Source organism: Thalassophryne amazonica, unplaced genomic scaffold, assembly GCF_902500255.1.
Source record: "Thalassophryne amazonica unplaced genomic scaffold, fThaAma1.1, whole genome shotgun sequence".
Taxonomy (NCBI): domain Eukaryota; kingdom Metazoa; phylum Chordata; class Actinopteri; order Batrachoidiformes; family Batrachoididae; genus Thalassophryne; species Thalassophryne amazonica.
Window position 1 is genome coordinate 140,756 of NW_022986256.1, and position 19,412 is coordinate 160,167.

Genomic DNA, 19,412 nt, shown 5'->3' on the forward strand with positions numbered 1-19,412 from the left:
GCCACTTGGAAGAGCCAGGAGCCTCCTTAGGGAGGTCTACCAGGCATGTCTACCCCATGGTATCAGGGGGCATCTTCACCAGGTCCCCCGAACCACTTTGCCTGGCTACTGAAGTGGTGGCTCTCCCTGATATTTGAGCTTCTCACCCTGTCCTGAGTGTAACGTGCAGACACCCGACTGAGGAACCTAATTTCTGCCACATGTTCTTTCAGTTATTATGCAAAGCACATGACCATAAGTGAGGACAGGAGCATGAATCAACTGATTTGTCTTTTATCATATATCTACATATTTCCGTTCATTTTTTTCACAACTAAGTTGTTCTCATCAGGAAAAATTCCATCCTCCTGTACATGCTTTCAGCAAACGTCCGTATCTTAAAACTCAAGAAATGTAAAACTTTAAAAATCAAATTTTTTGTACATTAATACTGGAAGGTCAAATGTGTGTGTGTCAAAAAAAAAATAAAACTGCTTAAAGTAGGAAATGTACCAGAAGCCATGAAATGCTCACACTGCCCACTAGATGGCGACAAAATATGCTCAAAAGTGCAGCAACATCTCAACTGTTGATTCATTTGAAACATTAACTTCTGGCTAAAATAACATTGACTGACAGCGGGGGGGGGGGGGGGGGGGGGGGGGGAATCCACTTACTGTTGTGTCCCTGGCTGCCCTTATGGACAACTTCCATGTTTTACAGTGTAACCAAGAATGCAGAAAATCCTCTCCTTAAATAACGGCTGCACAGCTACGGTTCAGACAAAATGTGTGAGTCTGTCAGACTGCGTGGCCAATAAATGCAAGAAAAGAACATAACCGCCATTGATAATCTCTACTAACTGATCGTGGGTTAATAAATTTGAGGGTATTTCAGCACCAACCACAGCACAGAAGTGTCTTGGGTCCTGGATGGCAACCACTCAAGCACATACAGTAACTAGTCCATTCCCCATCTATCTGCTACAGCCAGGTGACACGTGGGCATGTCTGTGGCCTCATCTAACCGCCCAGGTCCTTAAAACTGAGGCAGCTGTGTGCTGGATCGTGGCCTCAGAACGCACCACGTGTCCAAGATGTCATAGCTGAGAATCCTTCACAAAGAACGTGATCATCAGAGTCTCCATCCAAGTCTGTTTGATTATGACTGATCTACAACATTTTGGGGGCGTGGCAGAAAAATGATTTTCTAAAAGGATTTTTTTTTGTGTGTGTGTGTGTGTTTCGCTGCTCATCCTTCATACCATGTAGCCAGTAGAGGGCGCTTCAGGCGGGGCCACCCGGAGCCCCTTGCTGAGGATGCCAACCCAGTTAGACATACGGGAACCATGCCACAGTAAAGTCCTGATGGGGACGCACGCACACACGCACGTTCATGATACCGGCACACTTTGTTTTTTTTAATCTTTTTGATTTCTTGTAACAATGCTGCATCTGCTGTTACCTGTTGTGCAGCTGTGAGAGGAACTTGTCGCTCTCGCCGTCTCTGTCCACAGAGAAGATGTCGCTCACAGTCATGGTGTAGTCATGGTGAGTGGAGGCGTGAGTGGACTGCAGATATTTTTCTATCACCTTCATCCAGAGACAACAGATGACAGATGATTATTAGCAACTTCAGAAGAGTCACTGTCATTAAAGGGGATTTTTCTACAGACCTCAGGTGAAATCTGGTCAAACCTCAAAGGTTTTGAGCACCAGTTCAGGTTTCTGACCTTGTACTCGTGGCTGGTTGGGTCCAGAGGCTGCAGCTTGCAGTGGAGGGAGCGGTACTGTTTGTCTGATGGATGTTCATCGCTGTCTTCACTGGACTGCACCATTTTCACCGCTATCTGGATGTCACTCAGTGCCTGGAAAGTGAAGACATAACAACTAGAAGTAAGTCCAGTATGGGTCCTGAGGCCCAACTTCATGATACAGGCAGGTAGCATGAAGCACACACATGGAAACGACGCCTCAGTTCTAAATGGAAAATGGCCTGCACCCAGTCACAAGCCCACCACTTTAACCACTTTCCCATCACCTCCTGGGTTTAGGTATCAGTAGGCCAACATCTATCCCAAAGTCAGAGAAGTGAGATTGAGATGGTTTGAACATGTGCAGGGTATATAGGGAGAAGGATGCTGAGGATGGAGCCACCAGACAGGAGGAGAAGAGGGAGACCAAAGAGGAGGTTTATGGATCTGCTGAGGGAGGACATGCAGGTGGTTTGTGAGACAGAGGAAGATACAGAGGACAGGGTGAGATGCTGTGGTGCCACCTATTGGCAGCAGTTGAAAGTAGAAGTCCAACATCTATCCCACATAGCTTCCTGCTCTGATGTATAAATTTTAATCCCTGATATGTGGTTCCTGTTTGTATATTTTATAAATCATTTGTGAACCTCCTGCAAGGTCATTATTTCTTCCACGCAGTACTACACCTTCCATGGTGTCATGATACTCTTAATACAAATGATACAGATCCCACAATACAACTGTCACAATATGCGATGTGTTGTTGCACCCCTGCTGGTGTTTGTGGGACCTTGACTTTGGACCAGTTGTTCTCAGAACTGAATCACTTTCCCGAAGCCTTCTAGCTAGTTTGGTCCAAACTGAGTAAAACTGAGTTATAACACACAAACCCACACACAGAACCAAAAACAATACCCCCACCTGTGACACCACTGCACACAGGTGTAACTAAATCAATAAAAGATCTGAGAGCACAGCTGGTTAATTAATCAGAAATGTATTAAAACCGACATAACCTATAACTGAGTTAGTGCTCTGTGGATGCTCTATTTTTAACTATGTTCCTTAACCTCTGACAGTAAACTGCTCCCGGTGCATCGATTTCAGTTACAGTTACCACGGTACAGTTAAAAAATTAATACTTGCTTCAAAATGTTCAATAAATAGTCCAAATCAATTAAAACTTTCCCTCCGTCATTGACACTGCTTCTGGACAAGGTTAACATGAGGCTTCTTTTTGGTGCAGTAAAGTTTTAAGCAGTGATGCCGGTAACGCGTTACTTAATAACGCGTTACTCTAATCTAACCACTTTTTTAGTAGCCAGTAATTAACGCGTTAATTTTTCCAAATCAGTAATCAGATTAAAGTTACTTCTCCAAGTCACTGTGCGTTACTATTATTTTTGCATTGTGGGTCGACAGCAGTATTAAACTTGGTCCGTGGGCAGGGGGTTGGGGTTCGACTGAACTGCCCACTTTAAGCGAGCTGTGAGCTTTTCATCCGAGGTTTTCTGCAGCAGCTACGACTCGTCCTCACCTCTTAAAGCGTGGTAACAACAGCACACCTGCACTGAGCTTTACAAAGACATTTTTATGCTTTATTTTTCTCCTTTATTTAGAATTCTGAGCTGAGCCGCTCCGTATCTGCTCGCTAAAAACAGCTGATCCTCCCCGACGCTTCAACAACTAACACTATTTTCCACTCAAATGCACCTAAACTCTCTTTCTGAGGACCACATGATGTGAAAACGCAATAAAACTTTCTTACCTGTAAATCTGGTCATATTTTCTGCATAAATAAATGTTATCCATTCTTTGTGCTCAAACGCCAAAGCAGGGGCGAATCCATATGGAATGGGGGTGTGGGGCAAGGATGCCCCCCCCCACAATACCCCTAGATTAAAGGTCCAGTTTTGAAGCCTTTTTTTTTACTACAACTACTAATACTACTTAAAATAATAATAATTTCGACAAGTAAAATATTTAGAGAGAATTTAAATGTTAGAAAGAATTTAATAGTTACCTTTATAAACAATAGAGGTTAGAAATTGCAAGTTTTACTGTTACAGTGCTGTCAACAGTTAAATATGAGGTCAAGAAAGAGGTCTTTATTTTACTTTTTATATAACAAGTATTTATTTTCATTGAAGTCAAGAAAGGGTGACTATAAAGTGAGTTCTGGCAAAACAAGTATCACTGTCATGTTGAGGTGGCAGAGGGGTGTTGTGGGCAGCTGGGGAAAGTAACTAAAAAAGTAACTAGTAATCTAACAGTTACTTTTACAATTGACTAATCAGTAAAGTAACTAAGTTACTTTTTCAAGGAGTAATCAGTAATTGGATTACTTTTTCAAAGTAACTGTGGCAACACTGGTTTTAAGTGGTACTTTTTAAATCCAACTCCATATTTTTAGTGCTTGACAAAGGTTCACCAGAGTGATGTGCCCATGTGATTATACCAGCTATTGATGAATGAGTGTTCTTGATGTAATGCTGTCCGAGTGATTGGAGATCACAGGTGTTCAACTTGGGCTTGTGCTCTTTACGAACTGAAATTCCTCCAGATTCCTCAAATCATTTAATGATATTATGCCCCTGTAGAAGGAGAAATATGCAAATCCCTTCCCATCTTTCCTTAGACAGCACCATTTTGAAACATTTCAATAATTTTCTCACATTTGTTGACAAACTGGAGATCCTCTGCTCATCTTTGCTTCACAAAGACTCACACTTTCATGGTACTGCTTTTTGCACCAAATCATGATTATAATCAACTGTTGACATCAGCTGCTTGAAAACAACATCATTATTATTATTATCATTTTTAATTGTCATTGCTAGCCATAATTTGCCCTGGTCTCAACCTTTTCTGGAAAGTGTGTTAGAGGACTGAAATGCAAAAATTGATGTATATTTAAGACGACACACAACATGAAATATCTCGGGTTAAAACTGTTTGCAATAGGAAAAAACTTCTAATATGGTACACATAAATACAACAGAAAATCTAAAAGTCTTTTAAAACACACTCCCTTTACCTCCAATAGTGAAATTTTCTCCTTCAGCTCTTCTTCTGTGCGGATGATTGGTGGAGTTTTCAAACTGGAGAATTACAGTATTCAAGTTAAACACTTTGACGATTTAATGCCATATACGAGGTCTGTGAGAAAAGTATCTGACCTTTTTATTTTATGCAAAAAATATATGGATTTGATTCAAAGGAACACCTCAGTTTTGGAGTGTTAAAGGACAAGTTGGGACATGCCCAGCTCTCCACAATTTCTCTTATACTCACTCGACTGGTAAGCACTGAAAGCCGAGATAGACATGTCCCAACTTGTCCTTTAACACTCCGAAACGGAGGTGTTCCTTTGTCTTGCTTCATCAGCGAATCGGTCATGATGCGCGAAGCCTCCGTGCGGCTTTCCATGACAAAATCTCTTGTTAAAAGTGAAATCTGCCGGAAAATGGCTGATATCCAGCTCTTGTGATAACCAGAGAAATTGCACACAACGGTCCCGGCTCCACACAGCGATCCGTTTAGAAATGATGTGGTGGTTTCTGCCTCTCGATGGTGGCTCGGAGCGCGGCGCGCCATTGTGGGCCGTCCTTAAAGCTGTAGTAACACTCCTTATTCTCTGAGAAGCCCGTAAAATTTTCACCGAAAGCCAGATAAATTTTTCGAATGGTTTCCAGCTGCCTGTCTCTAACAGTTTCTGAAAAAATTCTGATGGAAAAAAAGCCCAAATCATTCCACCATTTCCTCGCAATGAAACGACGACGAGAGGGGTGGACCAGTGCTCACTCAAAGCCTGCCCACAGGCGAATGACACAACCGACAGGCGTGGAAAAACTCACGCATGCGCACGAAGGTTCAAGCTTGGCTCACGTAAAAACATATGAATCAAATCCATATATTTTTTGCATAAAATAAAAAGGTCGGATACTTTTCTCACAGACCTCGTAATTATCCACCATGGTGGAGGACTGTAGAGTATTTTTACTCTGCAGTTACACATATTTCCTACCCAAAGTCATGTGGGATGCGGGTGTAGAACTGGTTGCAAGCCTCCACCAGCTCACGGTTGCTGCCCTTCTTCTTCTTCAAACACGACTCTATTTTCTTCAGTGCCATGTAGCCTGCGCGGATCTGCTCCGAGGTCAGTTTTCCTGCAGGTACAGATAAAAGTATTCAGGCTCCAGGCCACAACAATTTCCAAACACAATGCAACATTGAGCCATATGTTTAAGCACGGTATGTCTCAACAGGTCAGCTGACGTCCTTCTTTATTTTGCCATTTAACGGAATTACAGGAATGTTTGCTGTCAAAAATTGTCCATGAGAAGACAATAAGCCTGAGATAAAGTGGAGCAGCAACATGTCACAAATACTAATATGAAATATTTTATATCCAATTAAATCAAATTGCTTCAGTTTAATAAAGTGTAGTTATTTGAATAAAAACAACACATATACATTAGGGATGTGAATCTCATCACTGGCAACGATTCGATACGCATCTCGATATACTATTAGACCGGGAGCTGAGATGGCTTACCATGCACCCCCCCAACACAACAAAATGACACTTGATTTTTTTCCAGCCTCTATAATGTCCTTAGTGGAAATCTGAGTGGTAACAGGAAAATAACTCATACCCGATGTACCTGTTGGCACAATATTCACTTAAAGGTTAAAATCTACTGGTGAGTGCTGCACGTGGGCTGAATTTTTGCACTTTTTCATCTTCTTTAAATACCTATACATATAATATCAACCATATCCATCTATATATGTCTAAAAAGCCCATTTTCTCTACTTTAATAGTCCCAAACGCTTATTGACTGTTGTTACAAGGAAAGGTGATGTAACACAGTGGTAAACATACCACTGTCCCAACTTTTTTTGAAATGTGTTGCAGGCATCCATTTCAAAATGAGCAAATATTTGCACAAAAACAATAAAGTTTAGCAGTTTGAACATTAACCCTCTCAGGCTCAAATTAATTTCTAGTAACAGGAAAAATCAGATATTTAGCTGTTGCAAATCTACAGCGCCTGCCTTGAGAGGATTAAATATCTTGTCTTTGTGGTGTATTCAACTGAATATAGGTTGAAAAGGATTTGCAAATCATTGCATTCTCTTTTTATTTACATTTTACACAACGTCCCAACTTCATTGGAACTGGGGTTGCATATTGCCAGGGAGTGACTTTCCCTGCTTGATGCACAACTTGTTGATGCAGTTAAGCCTGAGGTCACTGACTTTTTCAGCTACTGTGTCACCATACGTAACACAAGTGAATGCTTCCAAGTCTTTCATGAGCTCTTCTGAGACATTCCAGCTATCACCAATTTCAACAAGCATGGTTACAAACTGTGGCATTTTCAGCAGTGGTAAAAGTTTGTCGTAAGACCCGAACGCAGCACATACGAATAGCTAACTATCAGGTGGCTGTGTGGAAGAGTGCAGACATTGCAAATCCCAGTGTTCCATCTCCAGCTCAGGGTCATGGATGGGCGATGGCAGATGACGGTCTCCATCCACTGTGGTATGAAGGAGAAAGTCAACCAGAAAACCTACAGGAGATTTGTAGCCAGCAAGAAGACAACGAGGCATCTCACTATGACAGTGATACAGAAAGTGAAAGCGATGACTCCGATGATACTGATGTCACAAACAGCGACACTGACTATGAATGAACATGTCAAGACCATAAGACTCCGATATGATAAGATTTGGACATTTCTTTCAACTAGATTTAACTGCTCACGTTGTCTGAAACAATTTGAACATTATATCTCATAGTTACAGTAGTGTTGAGAATAATAGTAGTGCTATGCGACTAAAAAGATTAATCCAGATTTTGAGTATATTTCTTATTGTTACATGGGAAACAAGGTACCAGGAGATTCAGTAGATTCTCACAAATCCAACAAGACCAAGCATTCATGATATGCACACTCTTAAGGCTATGAAATTGGGCTATTAGTAAAAAAAAAGTAGAAAAGGGGGTCTTCACAATAATAGTAGTGTGGCATTCAGTCAGTGAGTTTGTCAATTTTGTGGAACAAACAGGTGTCCCCTATTTAAGGATGAAGCCAGCACCTGTTGAACATGCTTTTCTCTTTGAAAGCCTGAGGAAAATGGGACATTCAAGACATTGTTCAGAAGAACAGCGCAGTTTGATTAAAAAGTTGATTGGAGAGGGGAAAACTTATACGCAGGTGCAAAAAATTATAGGATGTTCATCTACAATGATCTCCAATGCTTTAAAATGGACAAAAAAAAAAAAACCCAGAGACGCGTGGAAGAAAACGGAAAACAACCATCAAAATGGACAGAACAACCAGAATGGCAAAGGCTCACCCATTGATCAGCTCCACGATGATAAAAGACAGTCTGGAGTTACCTGTAAGTGCTGTGACAGTTAGAAGACACCTGTGTGAAGCTAATTTATTTGCAAGAATCCCCCGCAAAGTCCCTCTGTTAAATAAAAGACGTGCAGAAGAGGTTACAATTTGCCAAAGAACACATCAACTGGCCTAAAGAGAAATGGAGGAATATTTTGTGGACTGATGAGAGTAAAATTGTTCTTTTTGGGTCCAAGGGCCACAGACAGTTTGTGAGACGACCCCCAAACTCTGAATTCAAGCCACAGTTCACAGTGAAGGCAGTGAAGCATGGTGGTGCAAGCATCATGATATGGGCATGTTTCTCCTACTATGGTGTTGGGCCTATATATCGCATACCAGGTATCATGGATCAGTTTGGAAATGTCAAAATACTTGAAGAGGTCATGTTGCCTTATGCTGAAGAGGACATGCCCTTGAAATGGGTGTTTCAACAAGACAATGACCCCAAGCACACTAGTAAACCAGCAAAATCCTGGTTCCAAACCAACAAAATGAATGCCTCGCAGATGTGAAGAAATCACGAAAAACTGTGGTTATACAACTAAATACTAGTTTAGTGATTCACAGGATTGCTAAAAAAGCAGTTTGAACATAATAGTTTTGAGTTTGTAGCGTCAACAGCAGATGCTATTATTGTGAACACCCCCTTTTCTACTTTTTTTATTTTTTTTTACTAATAGCCCAATTTCACAGCCTTAAGAGTGTGCATATCATGAATGCTTGGTCTTGTTGGATTTGTGAGAATCTACTGGTACCTTGTTTCCCATGTAACAATAAGAAATATACTCAAAACCTGGATTAATCTTTTTAGTCACATAGCACTACTATTATTCTGAACACTACTGTATATGATGATACAGACGACATGATGCGATACAATTCACCCATTCCTGATTTGATGCAACTTCATATGTATTTGACGGCGATGTGTGGCCATTCGTTCTGTTAGCACAAAAACAGTCTGCAGACAATCACTTTTGAGCTGGTGATGAAATTTGTCTAAGTGCCCCCACGACTGCGAAGTTGCCAAGTACGCATGTGGTGTGCCAGAGTGTCAGCTCCCCCCCACAACAGGTGTGTTTCGTGTGCTCCCCCCTCTTCCCCCCAACACATGGCGTACGTGCGGTTTGCGCGGCCCCCACAGGCGAGGTGCCGCTCATCTGATAACAGAGTGACACCTTGGTCTGTGTGCTAAACGGACGGGGGTGTGGCTGGCTGCCAAAAGCTGTTGAGACATCTCTGGTCTGGTCCTGGTCACAGGACGCATGTGGGCCCGGCCTGACACGCGTCCTGTGAGCGACGCAGGACTATATGACAAGCCAACAGTGCGACAAATACGTCACTTTCAGTCACGTATCGGCAGAAATACGCCGTAACAAATACCATTTGGTCAGTTATCACTGTGCTTTTTCTCTTTTTTTAAACAAATAAATTTTAAATGATGTGCTTTTTGATTTTAGCCATTTTACACTCCTGTAATAAGACAGTGATTGTAGCGCAGTGGTAAAGTTTCTGTCTGGTAATCAGAGCTTTTGTAAATTGCAGGTTTGAATTGTGTGAGTGGCATTTACTGGCGTTGTTAACATGGACGTGGAATGTCTCCACGATGTTGTTTTTCACAGGCTGCCTGATCACACAGATGTATTTTTTAGATTTTTAACAGTTATATCAATGACAACACTTAAAAGCGGGCACAAAAGCTGAGCCTAGAGAAAAGATTGTTTATAAAAGGCTGCGTTTATAACTAATGGCCATTCAGGTACACTACATCTTCTCACAGCTGCTGCTTTTACCATGACTGCATCAAAATGAACAGCTATCACTTAAAAACAAGTCATCATAACACGACACATAACATAACACATTTATGTAAACTTTGTAATTAATCTGCGGCTCTGTTCTTAATGTTAACAGGTATATTCCATTCAAGCGCACGCTGGGAAGGCTCTAAAAGCTACACCACTGCTGTCGGAAACACTCGAGTACTCATGAGTACTTTGTTTTCGGCAGTCTCCGTAGCTGTTTACTGTGAATGCCGTACACTTGGAAACCGGTCACAGAAGTGCAACAAGTAATCCCTGTGTATCATCAGATGGTCACAAACAGCCTAAATCCAATTTGTTATGATTTCAGTGCGACATGTCCTTTAATACCTGGTGAGTTTGCTGTCCAATTATTTGGGTAATTGATAAAACACTCCTCAGGATGATCAGGAAATGCTTTCAGAAATGAATGCATGTATATTAACATAATACATTTTCATTAGATTGTGGTCAGTGACATTTTTTGTGTTTGAGACATAAGTGACTTTATGTACTATTCATAAAAAACAAAAACAACAAAAACCTGGTGCAGTCGACACTGGTTTTACACACTGCTGCAGAGAACCAACATTTTTGATCAGGTCAAATTCTGGAACATTCCTGATGTGCCTGACATCGGGTGAATGTGAGGCGTTATTTGTAAAGCGCTTTGAGCGTCTGATGCAGATGGAAAAGCGCTATATAAATGCAGTCCATTTATGTGATTTGCCTTGTGTTGAACTGACCGAGAGGAGCTTTACGGGTGTCAAATTTCATCTCCAGCATGTACTCCTCCATGGCTTTGAGGTCACAGATGAGCTCCAGGAGTGACTGGACCTTCACATCCAGTTTGCAGGTCTTATTAGTCGGCACGCTGTCCACCGTGGTCTGTTTCTCCTCCTGAAACACAGAAACATGTGCAACGTTTATGGACAAATCCAGTGTACTTACTTATACAAGTTTCTCTTTCCGTGGTTAATTGGCAGAAGGTGAAGAGCACACATTGTCAGAAGTCTAAATTCAGGGTCCCAACATTTTTCTTTGCAAAATTTCATATTTTTACCACACTCAAATTTCCATCTGACATCTGAGTACATATAGCTGAATGTTTATTATTTCAATAAATTATGAAATTAATTATCAACAATTATGTCTCCAAATGCTATTATGCTGCCAAATAACTGCCAGATGATTGCAGCAAGGTACTACAGCTTCCATCCATTTTCAAAACCAGCTTGTTCCAGTTAAGAGTCATGTCCTTTGGTCAACAACGGAGCTGCTCCCCCCTCTGGCTCCACCTGGATGAAAAAGGAGCCTTCCCCTCCTTGGCTCTGGCAAAAGAGAGCGTACATCTTTTAGGAAAAACTCCATAAAGCTGTGGAAGCTTGAAAAATCATTTTCCAACTCAACCACCAATCTACATATTAAAAGCCTCTGTGTATGTGTGTGTTTGAGTATAACTTTGATGACGGAGAAACTGTCATTTGCTGTTTGGTATGCTAATTCATTTTGGGTCAAGGGTGAATGTCGCAAAAACGGAAAGTTGATAGGACTAATATTTGTAGAGAAATTAGGGATATTGGGTAACAACAGTGAATAATGGACACTGGAATCCCCATTAATCAGTCCCTGGTAACCAGACAAGCTCTGAACAAAGGAAATATCTCAACCTTGCCAGTTGGAAAACATGACATCATCTGAATGTTCCAAATAATTCAGAAAACTCTCATTTTAGTTTCCTGCACTTTCAGTTAAAATAATTAGGGTGTAAGGGTGGCATAATTTATTGCCACCCTTGAAAATGTCAGATACTTATTTTATAAAAAATGACCCAATCTAGAGCCTGTGGATCCCCACGGGCAATACGCTAGTTGCCTGTAAAATTCATAGTCCAAATGATCAGAAAACAGAGGAAACAATGACCGTCTACATGTTGCATTTTACGACTGTAAGGTCATCCGGTGTTACTTCTACTTCACACCACACATACCTTTTCTTTAGCACTGTAGTCCATAGACACCATGTCATATTTTCCAGGAACTTTATCAAAAGTCCCCCGGTGCTCCCACACGTTCTTTGTCTTGTCAAAGAATCTGCAGATAAGCAAAAAACAATTATAAAAAAATTAAATACATATACCCCCTTCTCCTGAGAGACATGCAATTCCTTTAATTCTCTAATCTCACTTTTTCTTGAAGATTTCTTTGGCTTCCAGCAGGTCGCTGCCGCAGGCTACCAGACTGTTCTGACCCACTTTCCCCACTGCAAACAAACAAACCATCAGTAATGTGTGCATTCAAAATGCAATGTTTGTGGAAAAAACAAAAAACAAAAACAGAACAGAACTACAGGTACAAATAATCAAAACAGGAAATGCATCATCACCTCTGCCCCATCTCATCCACACACTGTAGGCCTTGGACACGTCGTCCTCCAGCAGCTGGATCAGGTAGTATTTGTTGTTGTTAAACTGAAGATTTGTCTGCAAAATACATCAGACTGTTTGCAAGCAAGATTCAAAGAAAAAAAAAAAACTAAAAAAAACTAGTGCCATGGGCACTGTAACTCACCTGGATGATACAAGACACAATCACAGTTTCACCTAGGAAAGTGAGCATGGCCAAACTCCCAAGATTGCATCAAGGTTAAAAAAAGAAAAACCCTTAAAAACCTGTCAGATATGTTTTGGAGCTGTCAACTAGCTGTCCTCGTAACAAATTTCAGCTCAATATCTTTAGAAACTGTTGACCAATAGCTCTAGGTAGCATTTGCAATGTGGCCACCATTGGAGCCATATTTGAAATCAGATCCCAACACCTCAAACAACATTTGGTGTCCTCATGGGAAGGAACACGCACACCAAGTTTCAGCTTCATTAGTTCAGTGATTTTTCAGAAGATGATGTTTAAACTGACAACTGGAAAAGTGGGTTTGATCACAGTCCATACATCATATCAATTGAAAATTTCACACAAAACCCATCAGATTTCTTGCTGATTGCTATCCATGTAGCATATTTCAGCTCAATTACTGCCTAAATGGCTGACAATTGGCTATATATGAGATTTTCAAGATGGCTGCGCTGACGGCCATATTTGAAATCGGATGTGAACTTGTCAAACAAACTTCAGTGTCCTCATGAGTAGGAACACACATGCCAAGTTTCAGCTTCCTTGGTTCGGTGGTTTCTAATAAAATATGGTTTAAAGTGACAACTGGAAAAGTGGGCGTGATCACAGTTCAGGGGTCACATCAAGGTCAAAATTGAAAATTTTGCGAAACCTGTCAGATATGTTTTTAGGGTTACTGATTGCCACCCATGTAACAATTTTTAGCTCAATTGCTGAATAAATGGCTGACAAATGGCTATATATGAGGTTCTAATAACGGCCGCCATGGCGGAAATGGGAATAATAGTAACATTTATTTATTGAACACTTTCCATTGTACAGACAAGGTGCTCCATAAAATAATAATAAAATAGAAATGACATAAAATACTATTTTTGTGGAAAATCAGAAAACATACTTATGTTCTGTTGGTTATAAATAGTGTGATTTATCTTGTAATTCATATTGTAAGTGTTGATTTGTATGATATGCTTTTATTTGGTGCTTGATTTTGACTGATTTTTACAGTGGAGAGACTTTTGAAATCCTCTGACTGAAAGTATGATATAAATTGTATTATTGTTTAACACAATAAGATTAAAACACACCAATCGGTACAGATTATGGGCACTAGAGAACAAAAAAAATGTTAAGTCTACTTTTAAATACAGTAGTGTTCAGAATAATAGTAGTGCTATGTGACTAAAAAGATTAATCCAGGTTTTGAGTATATTTCTTATTGTTACATGGGAAAAAAGGTACCAGTAGCTTCAGTAGATTCTCACAAATCCAACAAGACCGAGCATTCATGATATGCACACTCTTATGGCTGTGAAATTGGGCTATTAGTAAAAAAAAAAAAAAGTAGAAAAGGGGGTGTTCACAATAATAGTAGTGTGGCATTCAGTCAGTGAGTTTGTCAATTTTGTGGAACAAATAGGTGTGAATCAGGTGTCCCCTATTTAAGGATGAAGCCAGCACCTGTTGAACATGCTTTTCTCTTTGAAAGCCTGAGGAAAATGGGACGTTCAAGACATTGTTCAGAAGAACATCGTAGTTTGATTAAAAAGTTGATTGGAGAGGGGAAAACTTATACGCAGGTGCAAAAAATTATAGGCTGTTCATCTACAATGATCTCCAATGCTTTAAAATGGACAAAAAAACCAGAGACACGTGGAAGAAAATGGAAAACAACCATCGAAATGGATAGAAGAATAACCAGAATGGCAAAGGCTCACCCATTGATCAGCTCCAGGATGATCAAAGACAGTCTGGAGTAGGGCTGCAGCTATAGATTATTTTAGTAATCAAGTATTCTATCGATTATTCTGGCGATTAATCGAGTAATCGGATAAAAAGTACTTCTGTGTTTCTAAACATAAGTAGTCCAGGACTCTCCCTAAGCAATGGCACAATGTCACTGCGCCAAAGTGTTGGCATTTTGCTGAAATGGCGATGGGATGTAACTTTGTTTTTGTTTTCTCCAACTTGTAAAATTTAACCATTTTTAAGTTTTGTTGTTTTTTTTAATAAAGGTTGATGGACTGGGTCCCTGCATGATTTTTATCCCTCTTTCTCTGCAATTCAGCAGATGCATTTCAGCTGGAGGTTGAACATGCAGCCTCACAGTCAAATTTTTTTATTATTATTATTATTTATTTAAGTTACTGTGTTTGTGAAGTGTTGTGTGTTGCCCAAAAAGCAAAAATTAAAAAGTCAAACACTCAGTGTGAGTCTGAGGGAAACACAGAAGAAAGAGTGGACTTCTGCTGTTTGTCAATGTAGCCGGGGACAGAGCTGTGACTCACCCGGTCTGACAGCGCCTCACACTGGGCAGAGAGAGACAGCAGCCGGCCACCGGGTCAATAGTCCCTCCACACGTAGAGCAGACCGTGTGTTTTTTAAAAATAGACAAACACACTCCTTTGCTTTAAATGCACAGTAAGTCTATTTCAGATGATCAGCGTGGGCCATCTTTCTCTTAAAAGGCTTTATTTTACTCTATGTGTCACGTTGGAAAGCGGTAGCTATTGTTGCTAAATTTGATTAGCTGTTATGCTCGTCTTCTTGTTTTTTTTTTTTCCTGCGGACGTTGCAGCGCCACATACAGGCCTGGCATATGTACTACAATGTTAAACGACGCTTCGAGGCACAGAATTTGACTCGAACATTTTTTGTAATCGAATTATTAGTTACTCGACTAATCGTTTCAGCCCTAGTCTGGAGTTACCTGTAAGTGCTGTGACAGTTAGAAGACGCCTGTGTGAAGCTAATTTATTTGCAAGAATCCCCCGCAAAGTCCCTCTGTTAAATAAAAGACGTGCAGAAGAGGTTACAATTTGCCAAAGTTCAGTTCAGTTTATTTGCCATTTGCAGTAAACTACATTGGAAAAAAAAAGAACACATCAACTGGCCTAAAGAGAAATGGAGGAATATTTTGTGGACTGATGAGAGTAAAATTGTTCTTTTTGGGTCCAAGGGCCGCAGACAGTTTGTGAGACGACCCCCAAACTCTGAATTCAAGCCACAGTTCACAGTTAAGACAGTGAAGCATGGTGGTGCAAGCATCATGATATGGGCATGTTTCTCCTACTATGGTGTCGGGCCTATATATCACATACCAGGTATCATGGATCAGTATGGATATGTCAAAATACTTGAAGAGGTCATGCCCTTGAAATGGGTGTTTAAACAAGACAATGACCCCAAGCACTAGTAAATGAGCAAAATCTTGGTTCCAAACCAACAAAATGAATGCCTCGCAGATGTGAAGAAATCATGAAAAACTGTGGTTATACAACTAAATACTAGTTTAGTGATTCACCGGATTGCTAAAAAAGCAGTTTGAACATAATAATTTTGAGTTTGTAGCGTCAACAGCAGATGTTACTATTATTGTGAACACCCCCTTTTCTACTTTTTTTACTAATAGCCCAATTTCATAGCCTTAAGAGTGTGCATATCATGAATGCTTGGTCTTGTTGGATTTGTGAGAATCTACTGGTACCTTGTTTCCCATGTAACAATAAGAAATATACTCAAAACCTGGATTAATCTTTTTAGTCACATAGCACTACTATTATTCTGAACACTACTGTATGTCAGTGGAACTTGACTCATAACACTGAGGCGATTCACAAATGAGAACATTGCAGAATTTATCAGAAAATATGAAACCCGTTCCAATAATTTCCTGTAACTGCAACTTTTATGTGTTTACGTTTTTTGTACACAGTAAACACATGGCAGCACAGCAGGTTTTCCATATTGACAATTTCCCATGATACACCAGGTTATTTTGTCCGACCTGTACCAACTGGTAGGTGGCCCATCGTATTCTGAAACTGGTCAATAAATGTGGCTTCTCTAACTGAGTCAACTTGTAAAAAGTCTGAATATTTTACCTGGTTTAGCATTACGTCAAAAACGTCACTTCCTTCACTGTAAACGTGAGCCTGCAAGAGAAATTAGAAGAATTCAGGCTATAACTAGCAATTAATTTCTCATGTGATTCATCTGTTGGCTGTTAAAAAAAAAAAAAAATAAATAACTGCAGTTGAAACTTCAGAAAAATAGTTAATATAATGATAAATTTGCAGAGAAATTCTCATATTTCAGAAAGCACTTAAAGTGTGGACCAAAAACCTTATATATATATATATATATACACACACACACACACACACACACACACACACACACACACACACACACACACACACACACACACACACACACACACACACACACACACACACGGTGCATTCAAAAAGTAAGGAAGTATGCGAGTTGTCATTTGGCGAGGTGTATTGCACCTTCTTGCACATGTGTGAATTGTTATTCGCTCACAAAGCACATCAGTCATTAGCAGTCAGCCTTAAGGCACTTGGACACTTGCATGAATTTGATCTCAGCATTGGCATGCAATCTGCCATGCCAGTGAGTAAACGCATTGTAAACTGTGTGCAGCTGCGTGCCAGTGTGTGAAGAAAATTTTGAAATGTTCAAAAATTCTACTACACATTCAATTCGTGAACTAGTCGTGAACATTGCACAACCTATTTGAAAACACTACATGTCAATGCATGTCACTGTGTGCAGCGCATCTGAATGATGATGATGAGATGTTACATCTATAAAAAAGAAACGTCTGTGTGTATGTGGCTCGCATATCTCTCTGACTATCTGTCAGATCGGCCTCGGCTTTTGGATATGGCTTGCGCATAACACGATGATGTGCATCTTTTATTATGAAAATTTTGTAACATTTGTACTTTCAGCTTGGGACTCCGACGAGGGCGGTCGCATCTCCTCCACTCTCCCTTATCTCTCTGCCTTTAACTTCAAGTCCCTACTTCACCAGACTGTGAATTCCTCAAAACTATATTGGATTCTGGATCTATTGGACTACTATTGGATTAACCATGGAATTGATCAGCTGGTCTCTGAACGCTATTGACACCATTTTTCTACAAGAATGTCAGGACCGGGGGATCCTGCCTGCCCAGATAGAACGTATCCTGCGGGCTATGTCGTCGACTCCTGGGGGTCTTGGCGTGTGGCATGCTTGGCGCCTTTCTCGGTTGAGGATGTCGAGGATTTATTCATTTTTGATCTCATGGCAGCAGGGCTGGTACTTTTTGGCTTATGTGCTACCCGATCTACCGGAAAATTGGCAAGACGGCGGCATCAAGAACCACGGCCCCTCGCCTGTCTGTCATGATTAACGAGGTTGGCAAGGCAGTGCATTCTCAGACTGCGCTGACTCTTGAACTCAGACGCAAATTGGGTGACACCTTGTTGCTGATGCGTGCCTTGCAGTTGAAGCTGAAGGTTTCGGAGGCCGGTGAATATTCTTAATTTATAATTGGGAATATTCTAAATTCATAATTGGGATTTGGTTGTTCAAGTGGAACTGTTAAAAGTGTTTTTCACTGCTCAGGTACAACACTCCAGGCTTATCTAGCCTCAAGGACAAATTGCCCACTCTTTACCGCCAGAGGAATTTATTCAGGCCTTGGTGAGATTATTCGGCTCCATTCTTATCTCAACCCACAAAGACAATAAACTGACAGACTTACACATGGACTGAAGCATGCTCCCTTCCTGCCCCCCTGCGGCAGGCTCCCGTTCTTCCCAAGCTGGCAGGTGGCGCGACTCCAGTTGCAGCGGCGACCACACACTCACATCGCCTCAATTTGGAAAATGGACTGTTTCAAGTTTAGTGCACATAAACAATGTCAAATGTATATGTGTTGTCTTAATTCTGATGTGTGCCATTATTACGGTAAACAAGTAATAATTGTGGATTAATTGCTGTTTGTCTGTGGAATGTGAGTGTGGCAATCTCGTTGTTGTAATGATAATAAAGCTATTCATCCATCCATCCATCCAAGATGGCGTGGCTCACTGATGTTACTGGTAGCAAAGTTAAACAACATCAGATAGTTCATGTTGCTCGAACCATTTCACAATAAAAAGTTTAATGCCAACATCCCAGCAAATATTTTTTACTGTGAAAGGCATGCTGTCAGTGTTCCTTGCAACGGAGTTTAACTTGACAACACCGAGCAGACACTAGCTAAAATCTGTTTTTGCTAACATCAACAAATTTCCCACTATTTGTACATTTCAGTAAGTACATAAGCTGAATAGAATCTTTTATTATATGGCTGCGATGCTACGCGCACTCTGATTGGCTGATTAACGGTCAAATATTTCCCCATATCAGACCGGTTACCATGACAATCGGTCCACAACATTATTTTCATTACAAACCAGGAAGCTAAAAACACGATTAGAAAAAGGAAGTTGGACATGAACGTACAGCATAAATATCTTAACAGCATCGGACAAAACACAGATTGAAAGCTTACCAGCTAACGTCTGTATCACCAGTTAGCAAGTTCTTCATGGAGGTTAAGAAAGTGAATGAGCTCAACACCATCAGAAGCATATTCGGATGATACTGTAAGTCTGCATGTTTATGTATATAATAGCCATATAACAAACAAATTATTAACCTCGCTTGCTCAGTCTGTACGAGCGAGCAAGTGAGCCTCTGTGTTTTTTGCACGGACCTCGACACCTCGGTCTGATATTTCCCCGTACAGACCTGATGCTCGGTTAATAATCCTTTAATATTTGCTGTGACTTCAAGTGTTCAGGAGGTAAGGGTACCGAGGGTTTGCCATTTTAAACATTTACATTTAAAATTAAAATATTTAAAATTGATTTAATTTACATTTAAGATTACATATTCTATATGCAAAAACACTGCATCAAATTTTGCCAAAAGCTTGGGGATACCCGAGCGGAAACCATGCCGAGCACAATGCAAATTAAAGAGTGG

At 40.5% G+C, this 19,412-nt stretch overlaps 1 protein-coding gene across 2 annotated transcripts in view; it reads right to left on the reverse strand.

Moving 5' to 3' along the window:
- The window catches only part of parp2 (poly (ADP-ribose) polymerase 2), a 41,992-nt gene that overhangs the window by 4,363 nt on the left and 18,217 nt on the right, over window positions 1-19,412 (reverse strand). For both annotated transcript variants that reach the window (XM_034165384.1, XM_034165383.1), the window contains exons 5-14: window positions 16,465-16,515; window positions 12,336-12,432; window positions 12,137-12,212; window positions 11,941-12,043; window positions 10,697-10,850; window positions 5,760-5,901; window positions 4,770-4,833; window positions 1,712-1,846; window positions 1,444-1,571; window positions 1,244-1,343 (exon numbers count right to left, since the gene is read on the reverse strand). In XM_034165384.1, the coding sequence (XP_034021275.1) occupies window positions 1,244-1,343; window positions 1,444-1,571; window positions 1,712-1,846; window positions 4,770-4,833; window positions 5,760-5,901; window positions 10,697-10,850; window positions 11,941-12,043; window positions 12,137-12,212; window positions 12,336-12,432; window positions 16,465-16,515 (1,050 nt within the window). The remainder of the gene's footprint in view (window positions 1-1,243; window positions 1,344-1,443; window positions 1,572-1,711; window positions 1,847-4,769; window positions 4,834-5,759; window positions 5,902-10,696; window positions 10,851-11,940; window positions 12,044-12,136; window positions 12,213-12,335; window positions 12,433-16,464; window positions 16,516-19,412) is intronic.